This window comes from Colias eurytheme, chromosome 6 (genome assembly GCF_061535395.1).
Source record: "Colias eurytheme isolate Ceu_HAF_F1 chromosome 6, ilColEury1 Martin Lab GWU primary, whole genome shotgun sequence".
Classification (NCBI taxonomy): domain Eukaryota; kingdom Metazoa; phylum Arthropoda; class Insecta; order Lepidoptera; family Pieridae; genus Colias; species Colias eurytheme.
In genome coordinates, this window is record NC_142985.1 from 9,727,443 (window position 1) to 9,743,403 (window position 15,961).

The window sequence follows — 15,961 nt, forward strand, 5'->3', positions numbered from 1 at the left end:
CACATCTCAACAATGGATAAATAGCTGATAGATCGACATATTATCCATAATATGGACATTTTAAAATTTAGAAATATTTTTGCCTTATTAATCGGGTTTGAAGAAAATTATAGAAGTAGGTATTTTATTTATTTATTTATAACACTTTACTATGCTAGTTATACAAATTACTTAAAAAGTAAAACTTATAGCTAAACTAGCACAGAGGGTGGCCTTATCACTAAAGAGTGATCTCTTCCAGGCATATTTTCTATCTGTCTATCTGTAAACTGTCAAAAAAATTGCAAATTCGGAAAATCATTCAGCATTCATCAGACAAGTGAGTAAGTGACAGTTCACCAATCACTTGTAGAATTTATAGACTGCTGACTGGTACTTGGTATTTGTTTATTTATTCTTTTATGATAAACATAAGTTATAATTATTAAATTTAATGTGATCAGTGAAAATAAACGATATCTTGCCAATATATTATGAAAACACTAAACTGCTACTTGTGTTAGTGAAAAAGTGATAATAAATAAATATGTCTAATTTGCCGGTTGTTAATATCCAATGTGATTGGAATGACGTTCTAAGGTGACTTCCATCTCTATTTTTAACTATAGTCCTTTTCATTTAGGATGATTCCTGTGACACTTCATCGTGTTCCGAATTACGTATTTTATGTTTAAAAAGTCAAAATAATTTTAGTGCATAATATTTTTATTTTATGGCGGCATTATTACCAAAAATATAAAAATGAAACATCTTAAGCTTATAAATCAAAAACAGTATTGTTTAGTTTAACATAATGAAAAATAAAATAAAATAACACAAAAATATAATACCTACGCAATTCGTGTACATGAAATGGATCGTTGAAAAATCATAGAGTTGGAAAATCATATAATCGGCGCCCTTCTTGTGATCGTTTGTCAATCGAGTCAATCGTCTGTACGAGTACGTCAGCCTTGTAAACAAGTTGCATTTTTATATTGATACTTTACGTGGTATTCTGTTATTTTTACTAATTGTTATTGTTGACTTTTTGTTGCTGTTGTTTGCTAAGTTTCCTTAGTTAATTGTTGGCGAAATGCCGAAAAAACTAATTTTGGTACTTTATTCAAATCGATTTCATTTCCATATAGAGTATTATCGATTATCGGAAACAATTGATACGATTTCAGTAACCGACATCTCTACACGTGTCAATAGTCGATGTGTCACAGAAATCATCTTAGGTGGAAAGGACTATAATAACTCCTATATACGCAACTTATATTGTGCTTACAAACGACTGGCATTACAAAAAATTAACTCTTAAACTTTGTAGAGCCCATACAATTTTACCATACTCCTAATCTTTTTCGAAGAATCAAATCTGAATTTAAAAATATATATTCATATTTATTTTGCAGATTGCCGCATGGTAAAGCCTGGATATCCTCAAAATATTTGAATGTGAATAGTATACATGATAAGATATCAGCATCCCTTGACAAATCTGAAGTAAAAGTTAAGCTACATGTTCCAGATACTTTCCAATTAATTTCATATTCAAACCTAAGTCTTGCTTTAAGACATTTTGAATCTGGCTTAAAGGTAGCTTTTGTGGCTCCAACAAAAGTACATAATATTCACAAGAAAGCAATTATCTCACTATGTGCAGCAGATAACTTCTTAACTGTATCATCATGTGAAGAGGACAAGCTTTTAGTTTGGGATAATAGATCAGGTATGTAGCAACAGGTAGCTTCTTTAGTATGGCACTGCACTTACAGGCCTTGGATATTATACTTGATTAATGAAAATTCATTCAGAATTTTTACGTTGTTTGATTTTTCCCTTTTTTGGTGATTTAATTTTTTGTTTTTGTTTTCACTAATATTCTCTCTGATGTCCCATTAAATAAACATAAACACATCTATTTTATTAATTTCGTCAAAATTTTCAGGTGATCAAATACTTGATTTGAAGGGTCATGGAGGACCAATATATAAATGTAGATTCTTTCCATCTGGTATAGTTGTGATCTCTGCTGGGGCGGATGGTTCGTCCAAAATTTGGTCAGCACAATCTGGAATCAACCCAGTGACTCTAAAAGGCCACATTATGGCTGTTATGGATGTCTGCATTATTGAAAAGGGAAGAAATGTTATAACTGTTAGCAAGTAAGTTTTTTTTAATTTAAGATTCTCATCTTTAGTAACTATGCTTCGAAATTATCTCAGTGGCACATTGTTGCTTTGCAATTTCAAGTAAGTATGTATTAGATATTAAAAAAGTATTCAATATTTTGTCTGCATAAAGCTCTTGAAGCTAGATATAAATATAAAACCATATAAATATTAATAATGTTTTGTTTATAGGGATGGTACTGCAAAATTGTGGGATGTTGGTGAATCAAAATGTTTGGATGATGTGATTAAAGACCAGGGCCCCATCAATTGCTGTGCTCTTGGTATCGCACAAGAAGAAGTGGCAGTTGAGAATGATAGAGAGGTAATTATGTTTTCGGAGTTATTTTAAGAGTAATATTAAAATGTTTCTTTAAGGGCCGGTTTTTCAATGCTTGGTTAAAACTTATCCGTCCAATAAAGTATTAGGGCCGGCGCCCACTGCCGGCACGGCGTGGCATGGCAGGGCAGAGGATTTTATTACTAATGAAGTTATTTTGAATCTTATTTCAATCAGTTTAGAATTCAAGTTACTTTATTTCGATGCCACGATGCCGCGACGTATCGCAGGATGCTGCAGCATGACGCGGCACGCCGCAGGATGCGGCGGCATGACGTGTCTTGCTTTGGGGTCGAGGAATTATGATTGCTAGCTAGTTGAAATAAGGTTGAAACTTATGCAGCATTAGTGGGGCTTTTAGCAGGATGCCACGGCATGCCGCGGGATGCCATTGCACGCCGCGGGATGCTCTGCCGTGCCATGCCGTGCCGTGCCGGCAGTGGGCGCCGGCCCTTACACGATAATATTAAAATGTTACGTAAACTGTCAAATACGGGCAATTAGAATAGTAGTTTTATACACTATTCGATGAATAATTTTTAACAAAGGATTGAAAAATGGTTCCAATAAAAAGTACATAATGTAATCAAATAATAGTATAATCCTAATTTGAAATTGAACTATTTTGTTAACTAAATAAGATTATGCTGAACTTCATCATTTAGTCTATTTACAGAGATCAATATTTTTTTTTTAAATTTGTTCTCTTTAGATTGGAACAGGGAATAAGATACTTGTAATAGGTTGTGAGAGTGGCACGGTAACAGCTGCACATGTTGCAAAAAGGGAGCAGATTTATAGGAAAAAATTAGAATCCGCCTGCAATGCCTGTATTGTGGTCGATCAAACAATCATTATTGGATGTGCTGATGGAAAGGTAATTAAAGAAAAATCACGTTTATAACTGTTTATGTATGCTTGAAAATTTATCACAATTTTTTTAAGCATAGTATATGTACATCATATAATTACATAACTTTTAAATAAAAATTTATGTTCCCATTTCAGATCATACACATGAAATTGGAAAACGGTGAAATAATCAAAGAAATACACGAATCAGCCAGCCCTATTTTATGCCTCGCAACCCTAACAAACAACTTATACGTTGTCGGGCGTCAGGACGGAAACTGCACTGTATTGTCTTTAAACGAAGGCCATGAAACCATAAGGGTTCAGTTAACAGGATCTGATTGTGATGGCATTAGAGATGTATCATTCAATGGGAAATGGATCTTCGTCGGCTGCCGTGACACCAACGTGAGGAAATACGATTATAATCAACTAAGTGTACACTTTAAGTGACTCTAGGTGTAAATAAGTGAAACACATATTTTGTGCTAATATTTATATTGCATTTTCATATCTTGATGTATCTTTCTATGTCAATGTATGTGATATCAGATAGCAGAAACTAAAATGCTTTATAACATAGACATAATCCTTGTTGAGGATATGGAGCCTTTATCTGAAATACAGTATAAAGTAAGTATGGCAGAAGATTTTTATTTGAATCCTTATTCTAATGGTCTTAAAGTTATAGGAACTATATCTTTTGTTTATAGTAGTTGTAGTACAGGCTTTATAAATATTACAATTGAACAGGCAGACAGAATCAATTGAACTTATACGCAATTCCATTTAACGGTCACCATATGGTGACTGTAAGCTAGCTGTAGTGAGTGCAATTAAATATTTAATTACTTTCCTAAACAGTCCCGTTTTCTCATAATTTTATAACAAAAGACATTCCAATAAGGCAACAAGGTGTAGTGACGCAATTTGATGTAATTGATTGACATTAATTATACAACAAGGATTAAGGCCTTCCCATTGGAATACTAATAAACAATACTAATTAAATTCGGCATTGCAAATTTGTTATTCAAATGATCGTGAAGGAAAATCTCATGTAAATCAGCACTTACTGTCCTTTTCATATAATAATTTTTATAGCTATTCAAACCAATAACGAGTCTTTGGTTTAATTTAAGCCATAGTTTCACATCAGAGTCTATGTTTTCCTTCAATTTTATCCACTTTTTCAAGTTTTCCTCTTTCATTTTTCGGGAAGTACTAATGACAGCTGAAAGGAAGGTATAACTTATACAGCCGTACAAATAAACGAGTTATAACATTTTATGCAAAGAATAAACTAAGAATAAGGAAAAATCATACAAATAAACACGAAATAAATGTAACCTAGTATAACTTCGTAATAAGTATTCATACTAATGCTATTCCGTCCTTATTACGGCTACCACCCTAGTATAAGTCTGACATAACCGAGTTATAACATATCTTTTAGTACATTGTGCTGTGTTTTACAAGTTTTAGAAGCAATTTTCAATCTAAATTTGAGATAATAGCAATGAGAGTAATACAAGAAGTAGAAAAAGTTGAGCACATTAATAATTTCATTACGTACCTATTGAAATGGAAAATTTTGTATGAAATGTCAAAATATACGAAATTATAAAAAACCCTTTTGATATTTATAATGATTTATTTATTTACAACATGCGCCAATCCATACATACATAAAACTTATTTCTAAACTTATCACAATAATATACACTTTCGTTGAAAATATAAATCTTCTAAGCCTGGAGTTGTATGTTTTGAGTACCAGATATTTGGCAACTCTCTATCTCAAGGTGGGTTTATCTTCTGTTCTCCAGATATTGGATAGCGTTATCTATCATTTGCTTGCATATTTAATGATATATTTAAATTATTTCCAATAAATATTTAAAAAAATAAATAAACAGAACATCGTATGATGAAACTTCACAACAAATTCGACGAAGTCAAACGAGCGTCAGCAAAATGACAGCACCAAGGCATAACCGTAGACAATTTCAATGTTTTTCATAATTTTGTGAATGAATTGCGACGTTGCCGCTTCGCGCCTATTGCATAGCGTGAGCATAGTTTCATCGACGTTATTCCAAATTTATTTGTAAGAAATTATGACATCCTTATTCTTTATTTATTCTTATCATATCTATGCATTGCATAAGGTTTGAATAAGCAAGTTTTTATTTGTACGGCTGATAGATTATGTCCCATTATAGTTATTTCTAATACCATGTCTGGTGCACTACATACAAAAGACGATTAATGCCATCCGTCTACCAATAGATGCCGCTAAGTGTATCATTTTAACCAGCAAGAAACAAAATTAGATTTAATTGCAATTTCATTGCTTTTTATAATTTTTTACATACTTTTGTAAATGGAACCTACCTATTTAATTTAATTTTCACTCGATTTTAACTAATTTTACAGAAAAGTTTATATTCAAAACAACGCCATCTCATGAAACTACTATAAACAAGTTATTCTCCTCCGATTTGGCGATGCTAAACGAATACTAGATGGCACTAAGACGTTTTTACGTTACTTTTCACGTTTTTAACACAGACTAATAATAATATCACAGACCACAGACTAATAATAATAAGGGTGGATGCGAATCATAAGTGGCGAGTGGGCACGTGATGCTGGACCCTCAGGGAGCGCGTGATCGTAGTTTAAAGTCCAGGGACGCCTCTCCACCCTTAGCTGCTCACAATATGTTGCCCCCTTGTCGCACTATTGCAGCGACTTATTTCGGGGGCCCATACAGTGAGAGGGCGAGTCACCACCTGCCAACATATTTTTACTTTCTTTTAGTAGAAAGGCAGGTGCCATAGTTTCCCATAGTCCTCAGTACCAGTCCATTTAGCATCCCAATCCATAGCCCAATCATTAAATTTCCATACCCTGCAATAGTCCTACATCGGCCGCGGACTGCCTAGGGCTGTATCTCTATAGTGCAGTCATGGGCAGGCTGCGGCTGGTGTCCCACAACACATTAAAATTCTCGAAAGGGCCTCTGCGTGTTGGATCCGTGTCCCCACGTAAGCCTTCCAAAGATCCGGGTACTGTCCTTCTGGTGGTACCCGAGTATTATGGAAATGAGAAACATATATGTACTACGTTTTTAATACATAACCTCATTGCCTTTGCAGTACCTATAAAAAATATTGTAAATGGGTTAAAGCCGTTATTAATTATTACTAACTGCGTTCCTGTAGCGGCTTATATTAGGTAGGTACCTAGTGTATTGATCGTTTTCATACGAAAAATGAATTGTCGGAAAACTTGCGAGATTGTGTGAATATTTGATTGCAAGATCTCATTACAAAATAATATACATAATACAACCTATACTTAAACCGTAGTAAGTATATTATTTCTAGTCACATTTAATTATAAGTGTATAAATTATAAATAAATATTAAAGGACAATTTTACACAAATCGACCTAGTCCCACAGTAATCTCAATTAAGGCTTATGTTGTGGGTACTATTATAGTCTGTCCACTATAAGCTTAGATGTATAATCTAAGGGCGTATTCAGAAAGCGCTTATAAGCGCTTCAAGCTTTCTTTCTGAATACGCCCTAAGACTATAAGAATTGCTTTTTGACAGCTCGACGGGTGATACCAGAAGTGATGTTCAAAAGATTATCGATTGTGATACCATTTCAATTATAAATTAAAAATATTATCATAAATCGAATCAGGTACGTAAATAATAATTACAACGTAAACGTACTAATAAGATATGTAATAATAAGACCACATATCTATGCATTGTATGTTAAAACTAAACTAAACTAATATTTTATTATTTATTGGTTTCTATCTCACAATTTGGTTGTCTTTACGTTTAAATTATATAACATCATAGAAGAGTTATTCTGCATCGGATATATTTTACAGAGTATTTCTATCGATTATTATAATCTATCGACCCATCATTGAATAATTATTCTGTGTAGACATCACTAAGTGGGCGGGACCTGTCCATGAAGAACGATAATTATTTGTATGACATTTTAACATAGACAATACAATCCTTCATAGGCGTGAAGCTGTCAAAAAACAAATAATATAATGGACAGAGTATAGACGATGATAAATATAATTTAATATTTTATAAATACATATATAGATAACACCCAGACCCAAAAACACGTTCATCACACAAATATTTGCCCTGACCGGGGATCGAACCCGGGACCGTCAGCTCAGTAGGCAGTTACTTTACCTCTGCGCCAACCGCGTCGTTAAGAATATCAAGAAATCATCATAATGATAATAAATCGAAACTAAAGTTAAATACCTACCTACGTCATCTTGTTTTATTTTCTAAATAATCCTATCAGATTACCTTTATATGAAGTATGAACCAAAAAGTGATTTAAACCGTAGAAAAGGTTTTGAATGATCCTTTGCGTTTTTTTTCTTTATGCGCCTAAAATTAAATATTTCGACATCGATTCCCATAAGAATGAAGTATTTTCCCGTTATAAAAAGTAGCCTATGTTCATCAGGTAGGTATAATTTTTGCTTCGAATGGTGAAATAATTTTTCAAATCAATCCAGTAGTTTCGGATCCTATCCAATACAAACAAACAAACAATCAAATCATTTCTGTTTTGTAGATAAATCTTGTCATTAATTTATTTACCTACTTGGTAATAATCGGTCGAACACTTGTTTAAAGTTTATTTTCCTTGTCTTTTCCAGGTAATCTAAATTATTTAATTTTTGCAGTAGGTAATTAATTCATTTCGGCTTGAACAGACAAGGCCATTAGGTGAAGCGAGATTGCCAAATATGGGTGATCTGTAGATTGCCGTCCTGCTGTCGAGCGTTCGCGGTACGGACGCCGCGCTGTTGCCGCACCGTGCATTTTGTATGAAAACAAACGACCGGCCGTGCGCCGTACGACAAACGCACAGCTTCGGCACTGTAGCGACTAGCGGTCCGATACGAAACGCATAAATTGAAAGAGCCATAAGTGTTGGAACAACATTCCACCACCATTTAACCTGTTTGACAAATATTAATAATTTTCGTTTCCAATACCGGAGACATATTTTAAAATCCTGTTCTAACCCTGCATTTGTATCGAATTACAGTTTACACATAAACTTTAATTAAATATTTATTTTATTTACTGGTTATAAACTTATAATATAACATAACATTATATAGACCGTTATTTTCTGCCTATTTATCATTATAATTATAAACATTTGTAAGTATATGTTAACGGAAATGTATGTAATCCGTCATTGTATAAAATTCCCAGGAAATGTATATGTTATTCCTAAAATCGCATGGAAATGTGTGAAATAAATTATTTTACAGTACACATTTCCTAGGAAATCCATACATTTCCTAACTAACAGTCGGAAATGTAAAACATCTAAGATATTGGAAGGTACGCGGGACGAGGGGTATGTATGTCGCAATCGGATTGTATAATCCGCCGAATTACAAACGGCCGGCATTTTGTAATATGCCGAAAATTCGTAATCAGAATTTTTTGGTTTGGATAAGGGGGTGGGTTAGGTTAGGTTCGTGTTTTTTAGAACTATACAGAAATAGGAGCCCCACGAAGTGGGGCTCCGTCGGCTCGCGACCGTCTTTTTGTAGAATGTTTGAAAAAGACGAATTTCGGCATATTAAAAAATGCCGGCCGTTTGTAATACGGCGGATTATATAATCCAACTGCGACATGTACACGGGGACAGCAGGACGAGGGGACTGATTACCTTAAGGACGCTGTCACAAATCTGCGTTACTCAAATTTAGGTATTTAACGTCGCAACGTGGTTCGCGGGACATCACGCTCACGTAAACATAGCGCAATCCATTTTATAGACCATCTTCATACTTGATATTTTTTTTTATATTTTTATTGAAATTGATTCCAGAAGATTACTGGGAACTTTAAAAAATTCATTTTGTTACTTTTATTAGTAGGTACGATCCTTATAAGTATTTTAGTGTATTCAACCAACTTAAAAAAGTGGGACTATTTTACAACAATTTGAATATGAATTGTATTATTGTATACAATATCGAAGCTTTTTAAGAAATATATAAAATACTTTTTTAAGAATTATTATCATACATAATATTATGTTACCGGCAATATATTAAACCCGGCATTGTATGCAATTCTTAGTAAATGTAGGTATGTTATTCCGAGAAACAGTCGGAATTAAATAAATTAAATTCGTCACATTATAGAAGTCTATATCTTTAAATCTGAACTTTTCCTAAGTAGCAAACACATTTGCAAATGTGGGTGGTTTTTGGGGTAGCTATTAACCAATATGAGGTCAAAACTGAAATCCAAGATGGCGCCGACGAAAATTTGAAATCTTTTCGTCATGGGTGTCATTTTCAAGGAGTTGGAGTAGCTATTAAACAATATGAGGTCAAATCCAAAATGGCGCCGACGAAAATTTGACATCATTTCGTCATGGGTGTCATTTTCATGGTTTTTGGGGTAGCTATTAACCAATATGAGGTCAAAACTAAAATCCAAGATGGCGCGGACGAAAATTTTACATATTTTCGTCATGGGTGTCATTTTCATGGTTTTTGGGGTAGCTATTAACCAATATGAGGTCAAAACTAAAATCCAAGATGGCGCGGACGAAAATTTTACATATTTTCGTCATGGGTGTCATTTTCATGGTTATTGGGGTATCTATTAACCTATATGAGGTCAAAACTAAAATCCAAGATGGCGCGGACGAAAATTTTACATATTTTCGTCATGGGTGTCATTTTCATGGTAATTGGGGTATCTATTAACCAATACGAGGTCAAAACTAAAATCCAAGATGGCGCCGACGAAAATTTTACATCTTTTCGACACGGGTGTCATTTTCATGGTTTTTGGGGTAGCTATTAACCAATATGAGGTCAAAACTAAAATCCAAGATGGCGCTGACGAAAATTTTACATCTTTTCATCACGGGTGTCATTTTCATGGTTTTTGTGGTAGCTATTTACCAATATGTGGTCAAAGCTAAAATCCAAGATGGTGTCGACGAAACTCTTACATCTTTTCGGCATGGGTGTCATTATCAAGGTTTTTGAGACAGCTATGTAGGTATTACCAAATCCCCAATGTAACCGTCGATAATTAGGTATATTTTTCTTACTCCTTTAAAGTAAACTTAAATAAAATAACTAAAACGTTAACAACTACAGTTTTGTAGAAAATCTTAAAAAAAAACAATTTTAAAGAACATTGAAATGCATATGCATTTCAATGTTCTTTAAAATTGTGTGTTGTGTTTTATATTACATTTCTAAATTCTAAATATTAGAATTTAGAAATGTAATATAAAACGCAACTCTGTGGTAATCATCATCTGTGTTTATATTCTGACAGATATTATTAACTTTAAATATATTCGCTAAACTTTTTTTAAAATAAAGTTTATCTAAAACATTTAAACGAAGATAATAAAAAAAGAACGTGTGTGCCGAGAAAACGTGTCAGATTCATAGATACCAAAATCGCCGCCTTGCTCCATAACGCGACAGTATTACCATGACGCGATCTTGAAACTCGACGACCATCTTGGAATTCAGTTTTAACCTCATATTGGTTAATAGCTACCCCAAAAACCATGAAAATGATACCCATGACGAAAAGATGTAAAAGTTTTGTCGGCGCCATCTTGGATTAGAGTTTTGACCTCATATTCGTTAATAGCTACCCCAAAAACCATGAAAATGACACCCATCACGAAAAAAAATCAAATTTTTCGTCGGCGCCATCTTAGATTTTAGTTTTGACCTCATATTGGTTAATAGCTACCCCAAAAACAATGAAAATGACACCCATGACGAAAAGATGTACAATTTTCGTCGGCGCCATCTTGGATTTCAGTTTTGACCTCATATTCGTTAAAGCTACCCCAAAAACTATGAAAATGACACCCATGACGAAAATATGTCAAATTTTTCGTCGGCGCCATCTTGGATTTTAGTTTTGACCTCATATTGGTCAATAGCTACCCCAAAAACCATGAAAATGACACCCATGACGAAAAGATGTACAATTTTTGTCGGTGCCATCTTGGATTTCAGTTTTGACCTCATATTCGTTAATAGCTACCCCAAAAACTATGAAAATGACACCCATCACGAAAAAAAGTCAAATTTTCGTCGACGCCATCTTGAATTGTTTTACCCCACCAATCTATTCAACAACCCATAAAAAAGAGCATCTGAAAAGTATCAAATATTTCAAATCACGAAAACGACAGTGCACGCACAATAATCTTTTTCTAATTCGTTTTATTTTTGGGACAAGGAGCGATACACCCGTCCTTCCAAGAGCGCTTCTGAGCGCGGTCTGACGACCCGCGGGCCGCGAGAGCAAAATGTATGAAGAAATCAAGAAGTATTTTTAATTTAGCTAATAATTGAAATAAAATTTTGATTTAGATACAAAAAAATTATCAGAATCTATAAAGGACTATAATATATCCCTCAATAATTTATAGGTAAGAAGATAGATTAGGCTTTTAATTTTCTTAAAATTGTACTGTTTTAGACCCCATTTTTTTGCATTTTATGCGATCATTGTGCTGGGAAAATCGTATTTCAGCGACAATTTTGTATGACGTCGTACAATTTTTATAAGATGATCGTAGATCTGAATATATTATCTTTAAATTAATATATTACTTTGTTCTCACGTGTAATTGCTTTGAGTTAAAATGGTACCGTAAAATAGCGTTTTTTGTTAAAAATCGGTAATAGCACCCTTAAATAAATGAAAATTTGATTTGATTGAATATAAGTTGATTTAAGAAATGTTAATTAGTAAGATAATATGAACATATTATTATTATTTTACGGTAAGACTGTTACCCGATTGTCTCAACTCTCAATAAGTGCTATAATAAAAAAAAATAACAACGTGTTTTATTACAGAAATCATTTACTTTATATACATTTCCTAATACGATATTGGAATTATATATAATTCCAAGGAAGATTATACATTTACTAGGATATATGTATGCATTAAATAGTTTATTAAACAATATTTTATACATTTCCTAAGTGGCATCGGCATTGTACACATTTCCTATTAGTTTGAGACCCATTCGTAAATAAGTCTTCAAATAACGTTTGTTTTATTATCTCGAAACTGCAATTAATAAAAAATGAAAATATTTTTTTTTTAATAACTAATAAAAAATATCCTGTCCAGGATTTTTCCAGTCAAACCATTTTTAATACACTTAATTTATTATAAAATTGGTCTCATTCTATTATCACGCCGTTGCATTTCGACTTATATTCGGATCTTAGACCACTAGGATTTGTATACAATTCCTTGATTTCATACATTTCCGGTAACATAGTTATACATAATTTCATTTTATTTATTTACATTAAGTATATACATAATTACATACTGATATTATATCTACCTATACATATATATATATATGTATATCATGTTTTAACTGATGTATTTATTTATTAATATTTATCATATTAATAGAAATATATCTTTCACATAACATACTCATGTTAAATTATCATTATATACAATTCTAGACTGAAACTCCAATAGTCACTTGGGGTCACTGAAAATCAGTGGTGGTGAGGTATTAATCACCTTGCCATCATATACTGAGTTGGCTCCATTTGTCAGGTCACTCACTGCCACATTACAGTTCTTAGGAATAAGATTATTTTTATTTAATTATTTTTCTTTTTATTTCTTATTGTTTTTCCTTCGTTTATATATGTATCTCGTGTTGTGATCTTGACAATAAATGTGTTTTATTTATTTATTTATTTAATGTCCCTTACTGCATGCTTTTCATGCAGTTGTCCGCACTATATGTATTGTGGTCTTTGTCCATACACACTTTCTCCAAAGCCCTGCTTTGGTCTTGTTTGATGTATAAGCTCCTGTATATAAGTAAAAGTTAATCAAATATTTAATTCTTATTTCTTGAAATTTGGTATAGTATTCTTTGTGTGATACAAATCAAAACCAACAGTCAGGTTAGGTAGACTACAATTTACAAAACTGGCAGGGTTGCCATGCAATGGTTGGTGGTTAATGAAACACTTGACTCGACTGTAAGCTTGTATTGAACTGCTTAAACTGTAGAACAACAGGACTATATATTCTAGACGCACACATACAATAGATTGCACACTACACTGTAAACTGTAGAATTAATATTAAAGACATAGTTCACTATATATTTTGTAGTCTTTGATTATTTATACAACAGACTAGAAATAAATACTATGTATGCGATTATACCTATTCTAGCCATCCATTTTAGTGTTCCTTAAAATTAAGTACATCTTAGTCAAAGGACAACTTATTGTGTGTTTTTTCAAACTCAAACTCAAACATTTATTTATTCAATTAGACTTCTTCTAGAAGCACTTTTGAAACGTCATTAAGTACATGTTTGCCCGTAATGCACTCATAATAATTTCAAGTTGAATGTTTGTCATTCTTTATGTACCAAACAAATTCACGGCCACGGCGCTCATTCCATTTTACTGGTATTAAAACAGATGAAATCCTTCATGATCCCATATCCTTCTTAGTAGCAAATGTAGAAATCCCTTTCTTGTGTCTACAATGTTTTTGTGGAGAATCGTATTTACATTTGGGATGGATTAATTCTTCTCCTCTCTTGAACAAATTTGTTATTGCGAACGTAAGCAATAAGTCTGTAATAAAACAATCTTATATTGGGTTACAAATCCATAAACCAATCATTAAAAATCATGTTTGTAAAAATTTATGTTCAGAGAAAATATCAGTTTACCATATAAAGCTTATTTTCTGCCGTTTTTCTGCCTGTAGATTCTACATAACCTCATATTTAGCACTTATTTTTCAACAATTAAAAACGAAAACAAACAAAGCTTCTCGTTTTGGTTTTGACAGAATCTCGTAAATAAACTGAACTAAATAAATACTCTGTGAGTCAGCTTTGTTTATTTAAAAATCCGAGTAGGTACAAAATATTATGTTGACAGTTGACAGTTGACAGTTGACACTTGACGCCAAAGACTTGAAAATAAAAGGTACGTGTACATATATTTACATTAGTGCCATCTAGTGGCTCTGGAAGGAAAAGAACATCAAGTCAGTGTTTAACGTGCCATCTAGTGTGTTAAAAGCAAAAGACTAAGAGATATAATCGAACATGTAGTACGTTATTTCCCCACTGGCGCTTTAATTGCGTAAATTCATAGTGCAACTTTTTTTGTATGGAGTGCACCGTCTGTTGTATACGTAGTATATTATTATTAGTCTGTGCTAATACCTTGTTTTTTTTTATCATATACCGTTATTTCGCAAATGAGCTACATGAGTATGGGTATTTTCAATCCAGTATAGCCAATTTTCTAAATTAAACATCACGTTCTCCAGTCCTTTACACCATATTCGGAGATCATGTTGTCGTAATTTTAATTGCTTGTGAACTGAAAATTACGCGAATTATTAGTTTATTAATTTTTGTAAATTGTAGTTCGAAAACAGGTAAACATACTTTTTCAAACTACTTTCCAAAAACGACCGTAGGTTCACAATTATTAGCGACTACCTTATTTAATGGTATATATTTTGACGAATCACTTTAATACGTGATAATGTTCAACAATAGTAAAATTGTTTTATATTTAAAATTTGCATACCTTGCTTTTCCTTTTTGTCATCGGTTAATTTTGTTTGTATTCCTTTCTCTTTCGTAACGAGTTTTTTCAAATATGATTCTGGTATTTCAGAGTGAATATCAATTATGGGTAGAGTGAGTAGATTTAAATTCTGGAGAATATTGATCTTCATTTGAATCTCTTTCTCGTTGTTCAATTCTTTAATACTTTCTGTGTTTATTTCTTCACCATTACCAAATTCAATCAATTGAATATTGTTATTATTATCATCACCTGCGTTATGTTCTGCATCTAAAGAATTTAGTTCAGGAGAGAAACTAGTATATAACTCCTCAAAGTTTTCCATTTTTGTGTCAGTTAAATTCGATAACTCCGCAACAATCTCTTCTTCCAATGATTTTTCGCTTTCTATTCTTAGTTTTGGATCCGGCGAAGTGATTACTTCTTCTGATTCTATTATAAAACCCAAGGAAGTAACTGATTTGCTTACTGAAGCTGAAAGCTTTGCAGTTAATGGCAAGATATTTTCAGGCCAAATTTCGTCCGCATCACCTATATTTGAAAAAGTTTTTCAGTATTTTATCATCAAATTAACTAAAACTTCATCAACACTGGTAATGTCATCCATACTAATATTATAAATGCGAAAGTAACTCTGTCTATCTGTCTGTTACTCAATCACGCCTTAACTACTGAACCAATTTGCATGAAATTGCTATTGAAAACGCGGGCGAAGCCGCGGGCGGAAAGCTAGTTTCATATAATATGTAGATCTTATTACTTACTGATGAGATGATCATTTGGCGGGGCAAAATTAATATTCCTATGAAAAGCCCTAGAATCGTTTCTTAAAAAATAGTTTTCCGAAGTATTTATGTTTATAGCATCATCATAGCTATCGAGAAAATAACAGA

At 32.8% G+C, this 15,961-nt stretch overlaps 2 protein-coding genes across 2 annotated transcripts; one reads left to right on the plus strand and one right to left on the minus strand.

Moving 5' to 3' along the window:
* Positions 1-335: 335 nt before the first annotated feature.
* On the plus strand, positions 336-3,989 carry LOC149907936 (proteasomal ATPase-associated factor 1-like). Its single transcript, XM_090103055.1, has 6 exons — positions 336-579; positions 1,401-1,717; positions 1,937-2,153; positions 2,352-2,484; positions 3,212-3,376; positions 3,508-3,989. The coding sequence occupies exons 1-6, from the start codon at positions 527-529 to the stop codon at positions 3,802-3,804; spliced, it is 1,182 nt and encodes a 393-aa protein (XP_089959181.1). The 5' UTR covers positions 336-526; the 3' UTR covers positions 3,805-3,989.
* Positions 3,990-4,316: 327 nt separating this feature from the next.
* Positions 4,317-15,933, minus strand: LOC149907937 (uncharacterized). The gene is made up of 4 exons (XM_090103056.1): positions 15,833-15,933; positions 15,069-15,599; positions 14,718-14,855; positions 4,317-4,585 (listed from the first exon to the last, which is right to left on the minus strand). The coding sequence occupies exons 2-4, from the start codon at positions 15,391-15,393 to the stop codon at positions 4,341-4,343; spliced, it is 708 nt and encodes a 235-aa protein (XP_089959182.1). The 5' UTR covers positions 15,394-15,599; positions 15,833-15,933; the 3' UTR covers positions 4,317-4,340.
* Positions 15,934-15,961: the final 28 nt, after the last annotated feature.

What these genes read in the sequence shown, in the direction of transcription:
- LOC149907936 (XM_090103055.1), top strand. Translation starts at nt 527, where the DNA reads ATGTCTAATTTGCCGGTTGTTAATATCCAATGTGATTGGAATGACGTT. An exon ending in CAGTTGAGAATGATAGAGAG is followed by an intron (nt 2,485 to 3,211) that starts GTAATTATGTTT and finishes TGTTCTCTTTAG; the next exon opens with ATTGGAACAGGGAATAAGAT. An exon ending in TTGGATGTGCTGATGGAAAG is followed by an intron (nt 3,377 to 3,507) that starts GTAATTAAAGAA and finishes TTCCCATTTCAG; the next exon opens with ATCATACACATGAAATTGGA.
- LOC149907937 (XM_090103056.1), bottom strand. Translation starts at nt 15,393, where the DNA reads ATGGAAAACTTTGAGGAGTTATATACTAGTTTCTCTCCTGAACTAAAT. An exon ending in TGACAAAAAGGAAAAGCAAG is followed by an intron (nt 14,856 to 15,068) that starts GTATGCAAATTT and finishes CGTAATTTTCAG; the next exon opens with TTCACAAGCAATTAAAATTA. An exon ending in AGCTCATTTGCGAAATAACG is followed by an intron (nt 4,586 to 14,717) that starts GTATATGATAAA and finishes CCTTCCTTTCAG; the next exon opens with CTGTCATTAGTACTTCCCGA.